Source organism: Euleptes europaea, chromosome 10, assembly GCF_029931775.1.
Source record: "Euleptes europaea isolate rEulEur1 chromosome 10, rEulEur1.hap1, whole genome shotgun sequence".
Lineage (NCBI taxonomy): Eukaryota > Metazoa > Chordata > Lepidosauria > Squamata > Sphaerodactylidae > Euleptes > Euleptes europaea.
This window is the reverse complement of record NC_079321.1, coordinates 65455851-65476869: the sequence shown is the minus strand read 5'-3', so window position 1 is coordinate 65476869 and position 21019 is coordinate 65455851. Positions and strand designations below refer to the sequence as shown.

Here is a 21019-nt window from a genome sequence, read left to right as displayed (position 1 = left end):
CGTCTCTTGCCATGAAAACCCCAAAAGGGGTCGCCATAAGTCGGCTGCGACTTGAAGGCACTTTACACACACACACACAAGCTATGGAGGCAACACCCCCCCCCCAAAAAAAAACCCTGCAGGCATCTTTTGGGGGAGGGAAGTATCTAAGGTTTTGCTCTATAGGCTTTTAATTGTACTGATTTAATTGTGACTTGTAAGTCACATTGAGCCATGAGGAAAGGCAGGCTATAAACATTTAAATAAATAAATATATTGAGGTTGAATATGATTTGATTAAAAGGAGCACAAATATACATCCTTCTGGTCATATGGGACTACAGTAAAAGTGCTCAACTTGGTGGGGCGCTATCCATCTAAGCATTTGTAAGTCCCTTTTATTTTAAAGGGCGAATGTTAAGCAAGTGGAAACAATAAGAGTTAAAAGAGCCATTGTGGTCTTCAGTTGACCTCTTTAGTTTTCTCCTCAGGCAGAACTCCTGTTGAGTAAGGATAGCATGAAAGGATAGGAAAGGTTCTGGTCTTTTTACCCCTTTGGTGTAGCTCATCTAATAAAGAGCTTGGCTTTGGAGTGCTGTCAATTTATTCACTTGCTCATATATTTGTGAGCATTTTATGACACAAATTGATACAGAGCAGACACAGAAGTTTACCAGGTTCATCCATTTAAAGTCTAAAAACCATGCTTTATTGATGTATGCATGTGTGTAGGATGTTTCAGTTCAATGCTTTTTTTTCCCTTGTGAGCATTCTTTTTTTCTTTCCCCCCAAGTATCTTAATGGATGGGTTTGCTGTGATTAATGTCTAATCACAGATGTTAACCAAACAGAAATCAGATATAATTTCCAGTATTATTGAGACATCTGTCTCTAACCAACTTCTGGTGTTCAGTGGGATTCTTTAATTGATGGACAAAATCCAAGCAAAGTTAAGACCTCAGGTCCCGTTGATTTCACTATAATAGTCATGTTGCAGTTTCTCCTAATGAAATCAATGGCATTTTGTCACAATATCTACCCTTCATAAGTTAAAAATGGCATATTTTCATCACAATTCAACCCTTGTTAAGAGTCAAGCACATGCATAATCTCTCCTAGCGAAATTGATGGGATTTAAATGGGCTTACCTATGTTTGATGCTGCCATGTATGATGCCCTCAGCACCTAAGAAGAAAAAGGGGATAAAAACATGATACGTATTATCTATGAATGCATATGCATGCACCTGGGGACAGAGAATGTAACTATAGACAGTAGGGTCAAAAGGACATGAAATGTAAGAAGCAGTAGTAGGGCTATAGAAAGCCCTAATGTGGACAATTTACACAGCAGTTGGTGATAATACTCTCTTTTTAGCTATGCTATATGAAAGAAACCCATCATCCTGATTAAGCCCAAATTCTGTAGAATCAAAAATTCCAGTCCAACATTTTTACACAGGAAAAGTTGAGAGATGAAAAAATTCTTCCAATTTGCACCAGGCATATTTTCTCTTCCCGAAAGTGCTTTCAGCATTTGCCTATAACAAGAGGCTCTGTGATTTGGAAAGGAGGAAATTTTGTAGCTGGTATTAATGTTATTCTGCTCAGGTATCCCTGAAGCTCAGAATGGTGTGTGGGAATGATTGACATCAGTTCTAGTCCAAGAGGTAACCAAAACAGAACTGAAATGATGTCCACATTGAGGATGGCTCCTTCCCCAAAATGATTAGTGAGCTGAGGGAGATTACTTTACATGGCATATGCACAAAATTATTTGCATTATTGATACGGCTGTTAGAGCAGTTCAGACAAATTGGTTCTCATGGCAGCAGCAGGAGGGTTTTTACATTTAAAATGTTTTAATCAATTGTTTGGAGGAATGAGCAATTTGGATCTTGTCAACGATTAGGAAGTAGGTTAAACGCAACTGCCCTGATATAGGCAACCACAACCACATGTTGACCTGATCATCAAGTCCACAAATTCTGTTTGAGGAAAATTGATGGTCACACCACTGTTTCCATGTAAGGGAGCATGTTAGCATTAAAAGGGGGAAACCCAGATGGACCAAAGGTCATCATCATTAGTAAAGATAATGCAAACATTTCTTTTGACTCATTGTGTGTATTTGACTCATTCTGGTTAGACCTCACCTAGAGTACCATGTTCAGTTTTGGGCACCACAATTTAAGAAAGATGTAGACAAGCTGGAACATGTCCAGAGGAGGGCAACAAAGATGGTGAGGGGTCTGGAGACCAAGTCCTATGAGGAAAGGTTGAAGGCCAAACTAATGGAATTCCTACATGGAAAGGATATGGAAGAATTTAAAAAAAAAACATGGGTAAAGGCCACCACATACTGGGCCAAACTGGCAAAAATGGATTTTACTACTTTAATTAGTGAGTTATAGATACTAGTTTTAATATTTTTATATTTTATTGTTAATAGGTTAAAAAAACTGTTTAGACACTTCTTCGGAAGTCGGGTAATGGGTCACTTTTTTAAGGTGGGTGGAGGGTGAAGGGGTATCTTTTTGAATTTTATAATTTTGTAATCATGAATGTAATAATTAGTATATAAAGATACTCTTTTGTATTTTCTTTTTCAAAAAATTTATATATTATTTTTATTGTATATGTTTGTTTTGTTTTGTATTATAAAAATTAATAAAAATTTATATATATATAAAAAAGGAAAGGTTGAAGGAGCTGGGTATGTTTAGCCTGAAGAAGAGAAGACTGGGAGGGCATGTGATAACCATGTTCAAGTATTTGAGGGGCTGTCATATAGAGGATGATGCCAAGTTGTTTTCTGTTGCCCAAGAAGGCCGGACCAGAATCAACGGGTTGAAATGAAATCAAAAGAGTTTCCATCTAGACATTAGGAAGAATTTTCTAACAGTTAGAGTGGTTCCTCAGTGGAACAGGCTTCCTCAGGAGGTGGTAAGCTCTCCTTCCCTGGAGGTTTTTAAGAAGAGGTTAGATGGCCATCTGTCAGCAATGCTGATTCTGTGACCTTAGGCAGATGATGAGAGGGAGGGCATCTTGGCCATCTTCTGGTCACTAGGGGTGTGTATGGGGGAGGTAGTTGTGAATTTCCTGCATTGTGCAGGGGGTTGGACTTGATGACCCTGGTGGTCCCTTCCAACTCTATGATTCTATGTATGCTTGCCAATGGACTCCCAGTGTGTGTACACTGCAGGGGACACACACTTATAACAGAATTCTACAGCCACTAAGTTGACTGGAGTGGAGAGCCAGCATGGTGTAGTGGTTAAGAGCGGTGGCTCTAATCTGGTGAACCTGGTTTGATTCCCCACTCCTCCACATGAGTGGCGGACTCTAATCTGGTGAACCGGGTTGGTTTCCCCACTCCTACACATGAAGCCAGCTGGGTAGCCTTAGGCTAGTCACAGCTCTCTTAGAGCTCACTCAGCCCCACCTACCTCACAGAGTGTCTGTTGTGGGGAGGGGAAGTGAAGGGGATTGTAAACTGGTTTGATTCTCCCTTAAGTGGTAGAGAAAGTCGGCATATAAAAATAAACTCTTCTTCTTCAGTCTTGGCCCATCTACACTGGCTCTCAATCTATTTCTGGCTGCAATTTAGGGTTCCAGTGCTGATCTTTAAAGCCCTGTATGGTTTGGGACTAACATACCTGAAAGGTTGCCTACTCCCTTATGAACCCAACCCTACTCCCTTATGAACCCAGTGCCTTCCCCAGTCATCTTCCCTTTACCCCCAGCAAGCTGGATACTCCTTTTACTGACCTTGGAAGGATGGATGGCTGAGTCAACCTTAAGCCTGCTACCTGAAACCGACTTCTGTCGGGATCGAACTCAGCTTGTGAGCAGAGCTTGGACTGCAGTACTGCAGCTTACCACTCTGTGCCATGGGGCTCTTGCTGAAAAGCTTATATGATATATATTGCTCATTTTAATGTTACTGGATCAGAATATTATTAAAATCAGCTGCTATTTGGGGCTACTATTGCAAAACGAACGCTTCAGAAGACTTCATTACTATTACTTTTTAAAAGATCAGACCTGGGTTAAAATATTTTTAAGAACTCTTAAAAGTAGATAGTATCTGCTTTTCAAAATATATTGGGGAATCTAGTATGTTGTAACATTTAAGCAGAAATGACAAATGGTCATTCTAAGTAAATGGTTAAATTGGTCCGGGGCATTTAAAATATAGAAATAATACTGTACAAGTTGTACAACTATGTAGTACTAAGGACCAAAATTTATTAATTTTGATTCAGATGAGCAAGTTCCTTCAGGCTGAGTTGTAATGGTCACCTGTTACTATAGGCTCCTAACGAAACCTAATTTTCAGTAAGCGAATAGGTGATTGCAGTGAGCCCCTAGACTTGCAACTAGCAAAGCTGTGTGTAAGGTCTGGATAACTAATCAGACAAAGGGACAAAAAGCGGCTTCCAGATCCTGTGTGGACTGTCTGCCAGTTTACTAAACAGACTTTTCAAGGGAAATCCAAAGTCTGGACTTAGCAAGGACAAATGGGAATACACAGGGATCTTCTCCTGTGCTAACACCCCTGAAATGAATTCAATTTTGCTTTGGTTCTTCTACATTTCAAAAGTGACATCATGTGTCCCCAATAGTTTTCAATCTTCATTTGACAGACAGAAGAATACCTTGGATCTGGTTTCCTCTTTTGAAGTGTTTCTATTTGAATCTTTAACCTCTGATAAAAATAAATAAATTGGAGGACTGTAAAAGAACCAGTGTTCCCTAGGAAACAAATTACTAATCAAGAGGAAGAAACAAATAAAACAGTATATTTTAGCATGTGTTTTATGACATGGTTCTCTGTGTAAGTAAAACTAATTTCAGTTAGTGGAGATGAACCCAGCAGTTTTCTAAGTAAAGAAAAGAGAGGCAGTGTGGGAGGTTTCTATGGGTCTTAAAAAGTTAGTCAATCAGTTCAACACACCAAATAAAAATATGTAATGGGTTTGTTTATTTGTATACAAAATGTCATAATTTATCAATACTGTGCAGCAAAATATATTATCACTCATATCCCAAAATAACCAGACAGTATTTCACTTCCTTTCTATCCGCCCTTTAAAAATGGCAACACTGTTTTGGCAGTTGAGCAGCTAAAAATAAAGTGCTATAATTATGCAGTCCTGGAATGTCCCCCCACCCCCACTTTACAAATGTGATGTTCAGTCTCATGTACAACCACATTTTGTTTGTTTCCCACAACCTAAAGCCCCATACCTTTTACATTCTCAAGAATACACATACATAAAGTGCTACTGCTTAAACAACCCCCCCCCAAAAAAAACTTCACAACATGGATCTGGTTCATACCAGGCACTGTTAATTCACAAAAGTCAAAGATTGTCACATTGTGTGAAACTACACAGAGGAAAAAGTCACTTAGACATCACTGGGGGATCTTGAACGAAAGGACACTTTAGACTGAAAGCAGCCACAAAAAAGAACCCACATGGACCTTTGGATTTCTTGGTTTCTGTAGGCGTAAATGATAGGATTAATCATAGAGTTGTAGGTAGCAGGTAGAAGTGTGGCATAAGTGTACACAGCAGGGTAGCTGGAATCTCCAACTACACAGTAGATGGCAAAAGGTAACCAGCTGGCTCCAAAGGTCCCAAGGATTATAGCAAGTGTAGAGACTCCTTTTTTGGTTGCAACGTAGTGCGATGCTGTTAGAAAATGCTGCTGGAGCGCTATCTGGTGTGCATGCCTGCACACTATTTGGCAGATTTTAATGTACAGATGGAGCATAAGGATAAAAATGAAAAAGAAAGAGGCAGACAGCAAAGTCAAATTACTTTTGGTCAAAGGTCTGACAATACTGCATGATGAATAATCTTCCAGACAGTTCCAGCCTAAGACAGGTAGCAGTCCTAAGAAGAGAGACACCCCCCAGGTGATGATCAGCATCATATGAATGCAGAGGACGGTCTTCTCAGAGTAATAGGTCAGTGCATTGTATAGTGAAAGGTAGCGATCAATCGTGATGGCCAATAAACTGCTCACCGAAGCAGTAAAAGAGGCAACCAGGAAGCCGACTGTAATAAGGCTGACGGTTTCTGACTGGATCACATAGTGGAAAACAAAATTCAGGATCAGGCCGACTCCAGCCAGTAGGTCTGCCGTAGCCAAACTCCCAATCAGCACAAACATTGGAGTTCTCAAGTTGGGCGTGTAGAATATAATGGCTACTACGATAGCATTTTCACAGGCAATGATGGTTCCGGAGATGCAGAGCATAATATCCCAGGGGTTGATGACAAAGACCGGGAGCTCGCCGGAGAGCTCCAAAGAAGAATTCTCACGGCTGGTATGAATCCAGGGTACAGGAGCCCCAGTTTCATTCAAAGAGATGCTTTTGTTCATCTCTGCCACAGCCAGGTCTGCCACCTGCAAGAAGAAGAAGAAAGGAGAGAATGGAGAGTCAGAAGTGAAAACAAAGCATAAGCAACCCCAGCCCCCCACAAGTCGATGAACAAATTGAAAGTGTGAGAGAAGGGCAGGGTATAAAGGGGGGGGGAAGTCAACAGAAAGGGGAATAAAACATGTCCAAGAAAAGGAAAAAAAATGAGAATGATGCTGTCGCTATACCTAGAAATCCAAAGAACCTAAAGGAGAAACCCATGGAGAGAAATTCCCAAGGGGATTAACTGTGTCAGCCTGCTTGGCCAAAGGAAAAAGGAGTCTCGCAGCACCTTAAAGGCGGGCAGATTTACTGTGGCATCAACTTTCACCACCCACTTTATCAGCTCCACGAGATGCGCCCTCCCCACCCCTCACCCGCCTTCCGCTGAAGATTTGCTGGTTAATGTTAGGTGCCGCAACGGAGCCTGGCGAGCGGCGGCGGAGAGGCGCTGTCCGGGGTGCTGAAATCGAAGAGTTGCTCTCCGCCCCTTCGGAAAATAACCCGAATCCCTTGATAAGGATACCAAATTCATTTATAGTAGACAAGGGCCAGAGTCCGGGAGCACCTTAAAGACGAACAAAAATATTTTCTGGCAGGGTAGGAGCTTTCGCGAGCCACAAGCTCACCTCTTCAGATACTTTCAGGTGCTCCCGGGCTCTGGCCCTTTTCTACTACTGCAGACAGACGAACCCGGCGACCCACTGGGAATTAAATTCATTTATGCAATGGGAGGTTTTGCCTTGGATTCGTCCCTCTCGAGATGCACATTTCCCCCTTCCCAATCCTTGAAGCTCCACAGTCGCCCCCCCCCCCCGTGCAGAGTTTTAAGAACTCGGATGGGGAAAAGGTGCATCTAGAGCCAAAAAAAGGTGCATCTAGAGCCAAAAAAAGGTGCATCTAGAGCCAAAAAAGGTGCATCTAGAGCCAAAAAAAGGTGCATCTAGAGCCAAAAAAAAGGTGCATCTAGAGCCAAAAAAAAGGTGCATCTAGAGCCAAAAAAAGGTGCATCTAGAGCCAAAAAAAGGTGCATCTAGAGCACATCCCAGCCCAAACCTCCCGTGCGGGGATGGCCCCAATAGGTAGGCGGATGGCTGGACCCCCGCGCCAAAGCCCCCGGGGAAGGTCCGCCACCCTTCGCCAAGCAACCCCCCCCCACACCCCCACCCCGCGGCTTCTTACTCGGTCTCAGGGCTGCAAGGCGCTCCTCATGGGTGCTGCTCCTGCCCGGGCGCTGCGCAGCTGCGCGGGGGAAGCGAGCGGCGGGCTGGCGGAGCTGCCCGTCTGACGCACGCGGCGGCCGAGCCCGGCTCCCCAGGCGCGCCTGCAGCCTTGCGCGCCCAGCCCTCCGCCGGCGGGGGGGGGGGAGAGGAGGGGGGACGCGTGCCGGGAAGTGCAAGCCCCCCACCCCGGGAAGGGGAGAGCAGAGGCGCCCAGCCGAGCGGAGGGGGGAGGAGGGCTCCCCCAGGGAGAGGAGGGGAGGGGGAAGGACTCCAGCGGAGGAGGATCTTCTGTGCAACTAAGGAAGCTGAAGCTTCAGGGCCCCCAATCCCAGAGGGGCCCCCTGAAGCCACCTTTTTTTTTAAAAAATGACTTTTTATTGCTTTTCCCCATAAGAACACAATCCATCTTATTCGGTATTTCATCAAGCTGATCTTTCCATATGTTAGTAAATAGCAATATATAGCTTAATGCAGGGGTGGGGAACGTCAGGCCCGGGGGTCGTATAAGGCCAGCGTAATCATTTATAACATAATAACTCCCGAGAAAAGGATAGATCTATAAATTCTTTACATTGATAAGTAAATTTAAAAAACTCATTGTTATTCCCCCACACCTCCCCTTTCTCCCATCATTTCAGTACCCTCCAACACTTTAACCCTTCTTCTTTAACCCTTCTTCCTTCTGGAAGGACTCCAGCAGAGGCGGATCTACTGTGAAACTAAGGAAGCTGAAGCTTCAGGGCCCCCAATCCCAGAGGGGCTCCCTGAAGCCACTTTTTTTTTTTTTAAATGACTTTTTATTGCTTTTCCCCTAAGAACACAATCCACCTTATTCGATATTTCATCAAGCTGCTCTTTCCATATGTTAGTAAATAGCAATATATAGCTGCCTTAATGTATACCTTCATTGTTAAATACATCTAATAGTTTGGACTCCCCCCCCCCGCTTCCTCTTACCTGCTCATAATCTAGTCACTCCTTTATATTAAAAATTATCTATTCTTACTGGACTAGTATATAATTATTTATAATTTTCAATTTATTCCTAATATCCATTATATACCCACTGTCATCTATAACCTAATCACTAATATTGTCAATTGAAATTAGAAAAAAATTAAAAATGCTAGTAGGTTACATAATAACTCCCGAGAAAAGGATAGATCTATACATTCTTTACATTGATAAGTAAATTAAAAAACTCATTGTTATTCCCCCACACCTCCCCTTTCTCCCATCATTTCAGTACCCTCCAACACTTTAACCCTTCTTCTTTAACCCTTCTTCCTTCTGGAAGGACTCCAGCAGAGGCGGATCTACTGTGAAACTAAGGAAGCTGAAGCTTTCAGGGGCCCCAATCCCAGAGGGCCCCCCTGAAGCCAGTTTTTTGAAGGAGTGACTGAGAGCCAGCGTGGTGTAGTGGTTAAGAGCGGTGGTTTGGAGCGGTGGAGTCTGATCTGGAGAACAGGGTGGGATTCCCCACTCCTCCACCTGAGCAGCGGAGGCTAATTTGGTGAACTGGATTGGTTTCCCCACTCCTACACAGGAAGCCAGCTGGGTGACCTTGGGCTAGTCACTCTCTCTCAGCCCCACCTACCTCACAGGGTGTCTGTTGTGGGGAGGGGAGGGAAAGGTGATTGTAAGCCGGTTTGATTCTCCCTAAAGTGGCAGAGACAGTCGGCATATAAAAACCAACTCTTCTTCTTCAACAAAATCAATGGAGTTTTTTAAGTGATAGAATCATAAGCCAATGGGTTGAAGTACTTAATATTGACCTTAGAGTATGCTCTAATACCCATTCCATATGGCCTCAAAATGTCCCTGTAATTGGCAGTGGCGGACCTACATTTTTGGGGTCCTGAAGCTTGAACTGTTATGGGGGCCCCTTCGCAACCGGAAACAATAGGGCAACATCCAGCGAGGTCCAAAGGGCCTTGTTGCCCTTGCAAGGACCTCGAGGCTCAAATGGTGGAGAACAGGGTGGTGGGGTGGAGTCCTTGAAAATGGGCCATACAGTGATGAAATAAAACTACTGAACTATTAAGCCATGCAACAACAAAGGATCTGACAATCCAGATGCCCAAATGTAGGCTGTGAATAGATCCTGGCAAGCTCAGTGAGTCCTTACAGCTGGGGGTTCGAGCCCTGCAAGCCCCTAGAAAATTTTGAAATTTGACCAATTACCAGTGGCGGATCTACTATGAAACTAATGAAGCTTAAGCTTCAGGGGCCCTGATCCCAGAGGGGCCCTGAAGCAACTTTTTTTTAATGAGTGGATTTTTCAACAAAAGCGATTGAGTTTTTTAAAATGTTTTTTTTTAAATTAAAATAAGGCTATTTTAGTGATAGAACCATAAGCCAATGGGTTGAAATACTTAATATTGACCTTAGAATGTGCTCAAATACCCATTTCATATGGCCTCAAAATGTCCCTGTAATTGGTCAGTTTTCAAAATTTTCTAGGGGCTTGCAGGGCTCGAACCCCCAGCTGTATGGGCTCACTGCGCTCACCAGAATCTATTCGTAGCCTACATTTTCACAGCTGGATCCTCAAATCCTTCGTTGGTGCACAGCTTAATAGTTCTATAGCTCAGCCCTTTGGCTAGAGCCAATCGGAACCATAAAAAGACATCTGAATTCTCAATTCAGGCTGCGCTTGTCTCTCTTGCGCATTTTAACACCAAAATTCAGATTTTCACCTCTTTATCCTAACGAGACCCCGCTGATTACCGTCTACCTCTCTATTAGAGAATTAACCAATACATCTGCCATAGAACAACCCCACTGAAGAAGATAACAGAGGTTACCCAGACCTCGTTTCTGGTTGTGAATGGGCTCCCATAACAGTTCAAGCTTCAGGGTCCCAAAAATGTAGGTCCGCCACTGGGCAAAGGAACGCCTTCACTGAGGGGCCGCCAAGGAGTAGGCGGCCTAGATATATATTATCTGTTTATCTCTGACCTTATGGCCACCAATATTATGCCAATAAAGGTTATTTGATTCTGAGTAGGTGGCCAAGGCAGTCGAGATCGGGGCAATGCCCACCGAGAGAGCAGGGCTTGGTTAACCATGTGTCACTGGCACCTTAGACACTTGCACACAGCACCAGCAGTCAGTCTAGTAACTGGGACTGCACGAGGAGCCCTTTCACACACCATGCAGATAGCATGCATGGGAGGGCAGCTGCGCTAATCCTGTTTGATACAGAGCTACAAGAACCTGTGCTGCAGCAGCTCTATACTCCCATCCATACAGCCCTAGTTAGGCCAACATTTTTGGATTAGGGTTGCCAGGTCCCTCTTTGCCACTAGCGGGACGTTTTGGGGTGGAGCCTGAGGAGGGTGGGGTTTGGGGAGGGGAGGGACTCCTGCCATAGAGTCCAATGGCCACAGCGGCCATTTTCTCCAGGTGAACAGATCTCTATCGGCTGGAGGTCAGTTGTGATAGCAGATCTCCAGCTAGTACCTGGAGATTGGTGACCCTACTTTTGAATTTGAATTTTTGAATTTAATTTCACTGAAGTCATTGTGCTGTCAGATCATGGAATCAAATGAGGGACACTCTGGCGTGGTTCAGTAGATATGGTGGGATCATGGATAACCTTACGCATCGGATATAATTCAACCATGAGAACACTTCCCTGGGAATCCTGAGCAGGGTTCTGAGTACATATGTCTCAGCAGCTGTGGACAGGATATGTGTCCAAAGATATTTTTCTGGTTCTGACTTGACTTCACCCCAGTTGCCCGAGCTGAGGTCAGCTGGGGACCTGACTCATCCATACAAGGAAGGCTGGGAGAGGGAGGCTGCTGGGACCCAGGCAGATCACCCCAACACAGTTGAGAACAGGGCCGGAAGGCCAAGGCAGCAGGGAGGGGTGTGGTCAGAAGCCTGGACTTAGGGAATGCCAGGTTTTGAAAGGCTAAAAGGCAGCCCTGAGCAGCAAGAGGGAGGAGCAGGGCAGGGAGACAGGCAGCAGAAAGAAGAGGTAGGGAAGGCTCCCCTTTCCTTTTATGGAGCAGGTGGATGGGATTGGCTACAGACCAGGTGGGAGTGGGGCCAGGGCATCCCATATAAGGGAAGACACTACACTGGGCCAGGAAGGAAGGGAGGGACTGAGCTCCTAGAAGGAGAGAGAGAAGGCCAGAGTGAGCCAGTCCAGCAAAGGAAGAGGACCTGAGTGCCAGAACCCCCTCTCCTTCCCAATTCTGAGGCCAGAGTGAAGGTAGAATTGGTAGAATGTAGGTTTAGCACTGCTGGGATCTTGCCCAATGCTACATGTGGAAAGAAGACCCACTGATTTCGATTGGACAGGTACAAGTAGATATGTCTACAATCTCAATCTAAGTGGGTCAGGATGTACTAATCTAGTAGAGACCTGACTAGGGAAGAAGGAATACTATGAATTAAGGACAGGGATGAGCTGGGGGGGAAAGGGTTAGAGAGCAGCCAAATAACCTGGTCTCAGAAGAAGAAGATGGAGTGCCACCCATCTCATTCTGCAAAAAGGAATGATAGTCTTATTGCCAAGTCAATGAGGAAAATTAAGGCCCCTTCTCATGGGAACCTGCAATGCCACTCCTTTCCACAGCCCCCAAATATTTTGTGGCACAATGAACCAAACTCTGACTCTTCCCATGTGGCCTAGGGTTTCTTACATTACCTCAGTGACATGGGAAGAGGTGGCCCTATGGTGATTCCCAGGCCAGTATTGTCATGTGAGAACACAGTCCAAAGAGAGATGAAGGCCACATTTAGTGTCTGACAGCCACCTTTCCAATTTGTCCTTTTACCTTTTGACATGTACAGGTGCAAGATTTTGTCACTTAATTTGATTCATGGCCATCTCAGTGCCGAGTTCAGTCTTTAAAAAAAACCTTGACCATGATCCTACAATCATCAATGTAAATATGCTGACAGATCTGCAATAGGACACATTACTTTTAATTATTTTAATATTAATCTATACATGCATGATAGTCATACTCATCAAACAACACAGAAATCAAATATATGATGTTATGGAAATGTTGAATGAAAAGACAATGATCACTACACTTTAACAATGAAATACTTTTCTTTTATGGGCATTGATGTCTAAGAAATGTTTCTCACAGTGCCAACCCAAGCAGAGTTAGACCCCTCTAAGTTGATTTAAGTCAATGGGCTTAGTAGGGTATAACTCTATTTAGGATTGCACTAAATTGAGTATGAGTGCTATATTATGGCTGGTGGCTGTTAGCTACTAATTACAACATCAGTACCTTCCATTAGCAGATACTACCATCAGGATCCAACCTAATAATTAAATTGGTTCTTGTAGGTTATCCTGGCTGTGTAACCGTGGTCTTGGTATTTTCTTTCCTGACGTTTTGCCAGCAGCTGTGGCAGGCATCTTCAGAGGAGTAACACTGAAGGACAGTCTCTCTTGGTGGTGAAAGGGGCCATCTCCTCCTTTTTTCAGCAGTGGAAAAACTGGTTGGCTCCAACCCAATGTAAAGTGAAAATTGCCCCTTGGGAAGAATATTTATTACTATGATTCAATAAGTTTATAATCCTGTTGCTTTTCTATTAGAGATGGGGTCTCTAATAGAAAAGCAACAGGATTATAAACTTATTTCTATTAGAGACGGGGTCTCTAATAGAAAAGCAACAGGATTATAAACTTATTTCTATTAGAGATGGGGTCTCTAATAGAAAAGCAACAGGATTATAAACTTATTGAATCATAGTAATAAATATTCTTCCCAAGGGGCAATTTTCACTTTACATTGGGTTGGAGCCAACCAGTTTTTCCACTGCTGAAAAAAGGAGGAGATGGCCCCTTTCACCACCAAGAGAGACTGTCCTTCAGTGTTACTCCTCTGAAGATGCCTGCCACAGCTGCTGGCAAAACGTCAGGAAAGAAAATACCAAGACCACGGTTACACAGCCCGGATAACCTACAAGAACCAATGAACTCTGACCGTGAAAGCCTTTGACAATATAATAATTAAATGTTTTGAAATTTTAGGTACAAAAGTCTCAGTTAATGCTTACATTATCCTTTTCAGAGTAAAAGAGCTTGAATAAACACTCATTCCCTTAGAAGACATGGCATCTTCAACATTATTCACATTATATATGCTGCAATCAAAGAGAATGACATGCAGAGCTACTTGAAATGTAGCTGTCATTACCAGTGATGAAGTTTAAAAACCGCATGTAGCTACTAAATCAATGCCTTAAAGATAAATCCTGGATTTGATTACTTCCTCTTTGGAAGAGGATAATCAGATCTTGCAATTAAAATTGAAACTCTACACTTCTTGAGGCTTCCCCATGAGAAACATATAAAACAATCTATTTAATACTCCAAAGGCAGAAGAGATCCCGTCATCCTGCCTCCAGCTTTCGCTAGTAATATTATATTATCGCTATCTTCATGTGATTTGGTGTAGCTCTAGTAAATATTCTACATGGGGTCTCTAATAGAAAAGCAACAGGATTATAAACTTACTGAATCATAGTAATAAATATTCTTCCCAAGGGGCAATTTTCACTTTACATTGGGTTGGAGCCAACCAGTTTTTCCACTGCTGAAAAAAGGAGGAGATGGCCCCTTTCACCACCAAAAATAATGTTAAAGATCGTGGGATATGCATAGACAAAAGCCACATGGTACCAAGGGCTTTAAAAAGAAGAAAAATAAGGAAGAATAATTGATTGAAAGGCTGACTCCAACTCATTGTTTTACTTATGTTTAGAATGGACAACAGATACAAGTGTATTCTGAAAAGGTGTACATGAAAATCTCAAAGTGTAAGAAGTGGTGTGCACATTTCACATTCTGTGTGCCTGAGCGTCACCTCTAGGGTTTTTCCCATTGTCTCCATCCTGCAGCCTTCCCCCAATCATGGTTGGACCAGCCTCAGACCAGGCAGCGATGCTGGATAAGCGCTCTTGGTATCTCTTCTGCCCTGGACATCCACCTAGCAACCTCTCTCTGGGCTCTAGGCTCTTGTCCAGCATCCTCCTCAGCTGGCTCTTCCTTTCCCTATTTCCCTTTCCCTAATTTCCATCACCTGCCCCTTTCACCCTCCACTCTTTCCCCCAGGTGCTCCCTTTCCCCCATTACCTAGTGCTTCCCAGTGCCCTCAAGGGCAAGGCCTCACTCTGCCTCCTGCTCTGGGGCTTCTCTTAAGTAGTTTGCCTTAGTCCCTTCCTTGCCCTTCCCTCTTGGCCAACCAGAGCTGACCTTGCCAATTGTTGGCATTACATTGATTCCCTCCCCAGTCTGGCAGCCTGTGTTCCTGGTAGGCTGTTGGCTGTGAGGGGGCGGGGGCGGTGTTTGCCCTGTGCAGTGGGGCTGAGAGTGGAGGGGGCTGAGCGGTCAGTGTTTGTTTCCCCTCCTGCAGGTAAGTGGGGTCCTCAGGGTTCTCCTTCTCTCCCCCTTGCTCTCCCACTCTGCTTGAGGGATTCAGGGGCTTGGGGGCTGCATTGGCCACTGCCTTCAGATTCTCCAGCCCCGTTTTCCTTGCTGTGGCAACTTCCGTCCCACCGGCTGTTCCTGTCCCGGCCGGGGCTTCTGGGGCCGGCTGGCTTGGGCGGGACTTGCTGCCCTTTTGTACTGTGGCCAGGTGGTGTACTGAGGTGGCTGAGCCTGCCTTGCCCCACTTGGTGCTAGAGTCCAGGGATGTCATTCCTGCTGCCGCTTTTGCAGCCACGGTGGCAGCCGACCCCAAACACACTCTGATTTTCATATCTGAGTTCAAAATGTAAAATCAGGTTAAAATTACACTTCAGAAGAGACATGAAAGTTGTGCACTGAATTGAAGTTCCCCTCCCCTTTTAACAATAAATACCTGTGTTATGATGTCATTGTGTGCAGTTCCCCACCCATTCTAGGTGCTGCCCATGATTCATAGGGATGTATGCAAACATACAATGTGATGACCTTATGACATGGCTTGTGTTCCTATTCACTAAGAACCCAACTTTGAGATACTGTTTTTGGCAGTATCCCTGAATAATACCTGTAATGCCACTGTTAGCTCAGGTGTCTATCCCTAGCATCCCATAAACAGACATGCTCAGGCAGGTGATCCTAAGCAATGCTAATTTATTAGGAGCAAAAAGACAGCTTTACAGAAGTGACTGCCTCTCACGCAGGAGAGGTTGTTAATAGGGTTTAAGCAGGTAGGTTACAGTCTAAAAGCATTCTAGGCATGAAAGTAAAACAAAGTGAAACCACAGTGCAGTTCCCAGAGAATCGCAGACATAACATCAGTGATAAACCATACAGTGAACAAAACCTTGACTAGCAGCCAGAACCTGGCCTTGACAGGAAGCCAGCCTCTGGCCTGCAATTGCCAAACTCCTATTGCAAAGGTGGCAAAGACCTGACAGCCACCTTGACACTGGCCTTTATTAAAAATTGTTACTTTTTGTTCTTCCCTTGCTGCAGGTAGAAAACAAATAGTCACTATCCTGCTTATAATAGCATTTTACAAGTGTCATAATGCACCCACTCAACAACTTTATCCTTTCAGCTCTTCCATCCTTTTCAAACAGCCCTCACATTAAGAACTTCTCATTTTGACATGCTTCTCTGAATCTTCTCCAGTGTTCTGTGGCGCTGTCTCATATTAGATGCAGCACTTCAGCTAAGATCTGAAGAGGTCAAGCAGGACCCCCCAGCATCTGCATTTTGTAGGTGGAATAGGATGCTCTGCTAAAGGGCGTCTCTCTGCCTCCTTAGACTTTCTCTGATTTTTATTCCATTTAATTATCAAATACCATGATTACTTTCTTCCGCCTAATCCAATATACTCCATCTCCTTCCAGTTTTCAGAAAGATTAAAGATTGTCTTATTCTTTATGATGAGAAATAGTAGGAATTTTTTAAGCTGTAAAAGCTTGCCGGTTCAAACATTATGGAGAATGTTTTCTTGGCAAACATTATGTATTATAACAATATACACACTGTGAGGCTGGATGATCAGGCACACTTAGGTGATGCTATTGTGCCAGGGAGCCTGTCTCAGAAGCTGCTACATGACACAAAGGAGGCATGAGCCTTCAAGATCTAGTACATCCCCTAGGCTATGAACTTGTTCTCTCTCAGGGACAATGCAACCTCCTCCAGGACAGACTGACTCTTCATTCCCTGACTAACTTTACCAATTGACCAACAGCACTTGTTTGGATTGAGTGTCAGTTTATTGGTCCTCATCCATCCCATTACCTTCTCCAAACATCTGTTCAGGATGCCCACAGACCCACCTGGCTTAAACGGGGGAGAAAGAGAGCTGAGTGCCATCCACATATTGGGGACATCTTACTTTCAACCCCTTGATGGTATCTATTAGTGGTTTCACATAGATATTAAATAGCATGTGGTACAAGATCATCCCTTTGAGACCTTATAGCAAAAATGCCATGGGGACGTGCAGCAGTCCCCCCAAGTAACATCTTCTAAGTGGCTAGCCAGATAGTAGCAGAACTACTGAATCCTGGTGTCCCCCCACTCCCAACCCAGTGCTCCAAAAAGATACCATGGTTGATGATACTGAAAATCACCAAGAGGTCTCCCTCTGTCTCTCGCCTGGTGAGAACTGTCAGTAAGGGTAATTTTCATCCCAAACCCAGGCCTGAATCTGGAATGGAATGAGTCTAAATAATGTTTCTTCCAAGACAGCCTGTAGGTGGGTGGTCACAGTACTCTCAAGCACCTTGCCCAAGGATGAAATATTGGCTGCTGGGCAATAGTTGCTGAGGACATCTGTGCCTGGGGATGACTTCTTCCAGAGGGATCTAATGGCTGCCTCCTTCAGTTTGGCTGGCAACACCCCATGCCTCAAAGAGGCATTTATTACCTCCTGGACGCACTCAACCAACCCAACCCAGCTGACAACTATAAGTCAAGAAGAGTAAAGGTCAAGTCCTGACTTGGTAAGCTATGCACTTTGAAGCAGCTTGAAGCATCAGGTCTCACCAGCTAAAGGTATCCATACAACCAAGTGTACTAAGCACTAAGATTGAACTGTATTAATGGCAGATCCAAGTAATAATGGATGTGAGCAATTTTGACTACAAAATAACTAGAGTCACAGTGTGCCTCTAAATTTTCTGGATTCATACGTATGTTTGTCATTCCTATAGTTGTGATATACTGGTGAATTTCTAATAGTAAACATGTAGCCAAGGACCTTACCACTGGCTGCCCATTGCAACAGCAGGCTGTGGTTCCACTCCAGAAATGGAGGTGGGCTGGCTGAGCAGCAACAGGCTGCTTCCACTTCCCAGGCCACATGGCCGGGCATTTCTGCCTGCCTCCTCCCTGCTGTTTTGGCCTATTGCTGGCGTGGGGGTGGGCTGCAGCTCTGACTGGGCGAAGGAGGGGGATGATGCAGGCTCACCTGCATTACCTGCCTCCAGGGCCTATTTAAGGCCTCCTCACCTGGCCGCCTGGCCTTGTTCATTGGTGTGGCAGACTCTCCCTCCCTCCCTTTGTTTATTGGTTTGTTTTTTGTCTCTCTTTCGTCACAACTCAGGCAGTTTTGGCATTGGGCCAGATCCAGTTTGGGGAAGATGCGCCTGCGTGCCTGCCTTCCCCCTTTTTGGGGACTCATATAAGGGTTCTTGCAGTGGAGTCCTACCACAGATACCCAGCTCGGGGTCTGTCATGTGGCCTCACTCCCAAGTGGTGAAGGGGTCACTTAGAGATTTATGTCCTAATGGAACCACTAGTTTGCCACTCCGGTTGCCCCCAAACCCTCAGGTTGGGGATAATTTCATTGGCTGACAGGGTGGTTCCCTGATGCTTGGATCCATGCCTCATGCCTTGCCAATGATCCATCTGCTGTAATCAATAAAGCTGTGGCCTTTTGTTAACCCATTTTGCTATATTTGTGGTTTATTTCCCTCCTCATTTCCGTTGCAGAGGCTCTTTTCCCCCTAGGACCACAAACAGTGTTAGAGGCCAGTTAGGGAACATACACCAGGAAGGTACAGCCAATCAAAGCTCCATGAGAATTAGGAAAGCACATCTGCCATTCACACTGCACATGATGTGAGGCACACTGGTACAACAATGGCTTGTTGCCGTAGCAAACAGTTTGTTCAGAAATTGTGCAGCAGATTCCCGAAGAGGCCATTTTCCAACTCATGGTGACAATAAGAGGAGTGAGGGGCACCAGCTATTCTTCAGGATCCTATTCTCATGCTAGTTTACTCAGACCGTGCTCATCTGACAACATAATCAGCTACTAGTTACACAGTTCTGTATGCAGATTTGTGTTTGCAGAGCTAATATGGTTTTCTGCACAACCCAACCATCTTGATCACACTTTCTGATGTTCAACTTAAGAAACCATTGGCCACAGCATGAAGGTGAAGCATCCACAAAACACCAAATAATTTTTCATGTCCAAAGTGCAAAAGCATCCTAGGAATTACATAAACACTTTAAAGGTAATAGAATAAAATGCAAACCTTGCCTAGTCTTCCTTGAAATGGAGGACACTAATTAATTAGTAACTTGCTAGACATAAATCTGTTTTTTTCCCTCAGCATAAACGCCTAACAAAGAATTTAATACATTTGTCCCTTTACCTGATGAATTATTACCTGTATTCCTGTTTGTATGTAAAATAGACTAAAGACTATATGACTAATTGGTAGAAATGTACTTTGTATTTACATCAATTTACACTATCTTATACCCTGCTGCTAAAATCAACAACCCATTGCTACTTGCAAAAATGTGTATATAAAAATTGTATTTAAAAAAGGTATTCATATACAGTATGATGGGTACCATTTTATGTTGTTTATCTTTGATATGTCTGGCACCCATATTACCCATCCTTTATATTTTTGGTTTTTTTCTCAGCAAACATGCTAGGAAACAGATCTCAGGGCATACTCGTATGCCTTGTGCTGCTCAGCAGTGGGAGTACTATGTCCCTTTATGGGCCACACAAAGACATGGCCACTGATCCGCTAACTAAGCCAGGTAAGGTTTCTATAGCAACACATTCTGCAGCTATAATAAAGCACAGGCCAGGGCTCACATTGTATAGGAGTACCTTTCAATTAAAATGGCTCGTGGACAAAAGATGTTGGAAGCTAGAAGCAGGTTTCTAATATTTTCAGTGCTAAAATTTTGAGGGAGCAAAAGTACCTCATTGGTTCTAAGCCAGAGCTGGAGAGATTTAGGAATGTGTGGTACATGCATTGTGGCCCAAAAGGGACAGGATGGTTTCTTCTCCAGCCTCTTATCTGGGAATTCCTTCCCCTCTTTAGGGAAACAGGAGAAAAAAATGGCAGTCTTCATAACTCACAGCTTGTTGAGGTGGACTGGGGGGCAAAAACAGACCTGTAAAGCATGGGGGGAGTAGTGACATAAGAAAAACCATGCTGGGTCAGACCAAGGCCCATAAAGTTCAGTGGTCTGTTCACACAGTGGCCAACCAGGTGCCTCTAGGAAGCCCACAAACCAGACCACTGCAACAGCATCCTGCCTGTGTTTCACAGCACCTAATATAGTAGGCATGCTCCTCTGATACTAGAGAGAATAAGTATGCATCATGACTAGTATCCATTTTGACTAGTAGCCATGGATAGCCCTATCCTCCATGAACATGTCCACTCCCCTCTTAAAGCCTTCCTAGTTGGCAGCTATCACTACATCCTGGGGCAAGGGGTTCCACAATTTAACTACACATTGTGTAAAGAAATACTTCCTTTTGTCTGTATTGAATCTCTCACCCTTCAGCTTCAGCAGATGACCCCATGTTCTAGTATTATGAGAGAGGGAGAAAAGCTTTTCCCTGTCCACTCTCTCCACACCATGCATAATTTAATACAGGGCTTCTTAAACTTTTTCCACTCATGACCCCTTTTTGCCCGAGACATTTGATGCAACCCTGGGTAATAATAATAATATAAAATAGGTATACAAATCAAACATTTACCGATAATAAATCATAAATAAATGTATTTTAAAACAATTCTTTGTTATACATATAATTTTACCATTTACTGTTGCCAAAGTTTTTGCGACCCCCACATTCAGTTACACGACAACATTTGGGGGTTGCAACCCACAGTTTAAGAAACTTTAATTTAATAGACTTGTATCATGTCACCTCATACTCATCTTTTTTCTAAGCTAAACAGCCCCCAGTGTTTTAACTGCTCCTCATAGGGCAGTTGCTCTAGCTTCCTGATCATTTTGGTTGCTTTTTTTTGCACCTTTTCAAGCTCTGCAATATCCTTTTTTAGGTGTGGTGACCAGAACTGAACACAGTGTGGTCTCGCCATAGATTTGAATAAGGGCAGTATGATAGCAACAGTTTTATTCTCTATTCCTTGTCTAATTATGGCCAGCAGCCCAT

General features: G+C 43.9%; 1 protein-coding gene across 1 annotated transcript; it reads right to left on the bottom strand.

Annotated features, from left to right (window-relative positions):
• Positions 1–5288: 5288 nt before the first annotated feature.
• GPR6 (G protein-coupled receptor 6) lies at positions 5289–6383 on the bottom strand. Its single transcript, XM_056856782.1, has one exon. It carries the CDS (start codon positions 6375–6377, stop codon positions 5394–5396), a length of 984 nt encoding a protein of 327 aa, XP_056712760.1. The 5' UTR covers positions 6378–6383; the 3' UTR covers positions 5289–5393.
• Between the last annotated feature and the right edge of the window lie 14636 nt (positions 6384–21019).

Excerpts from the sequence above, each read along its gene's own strand:
- GPR6 (XM_056856782.1), bottom strand. The coding sequence starts at position 6,377 with ATGAACAAAAGCATCTCTTTGAATGAAACTGGGGCTCCTGTACCCTGG.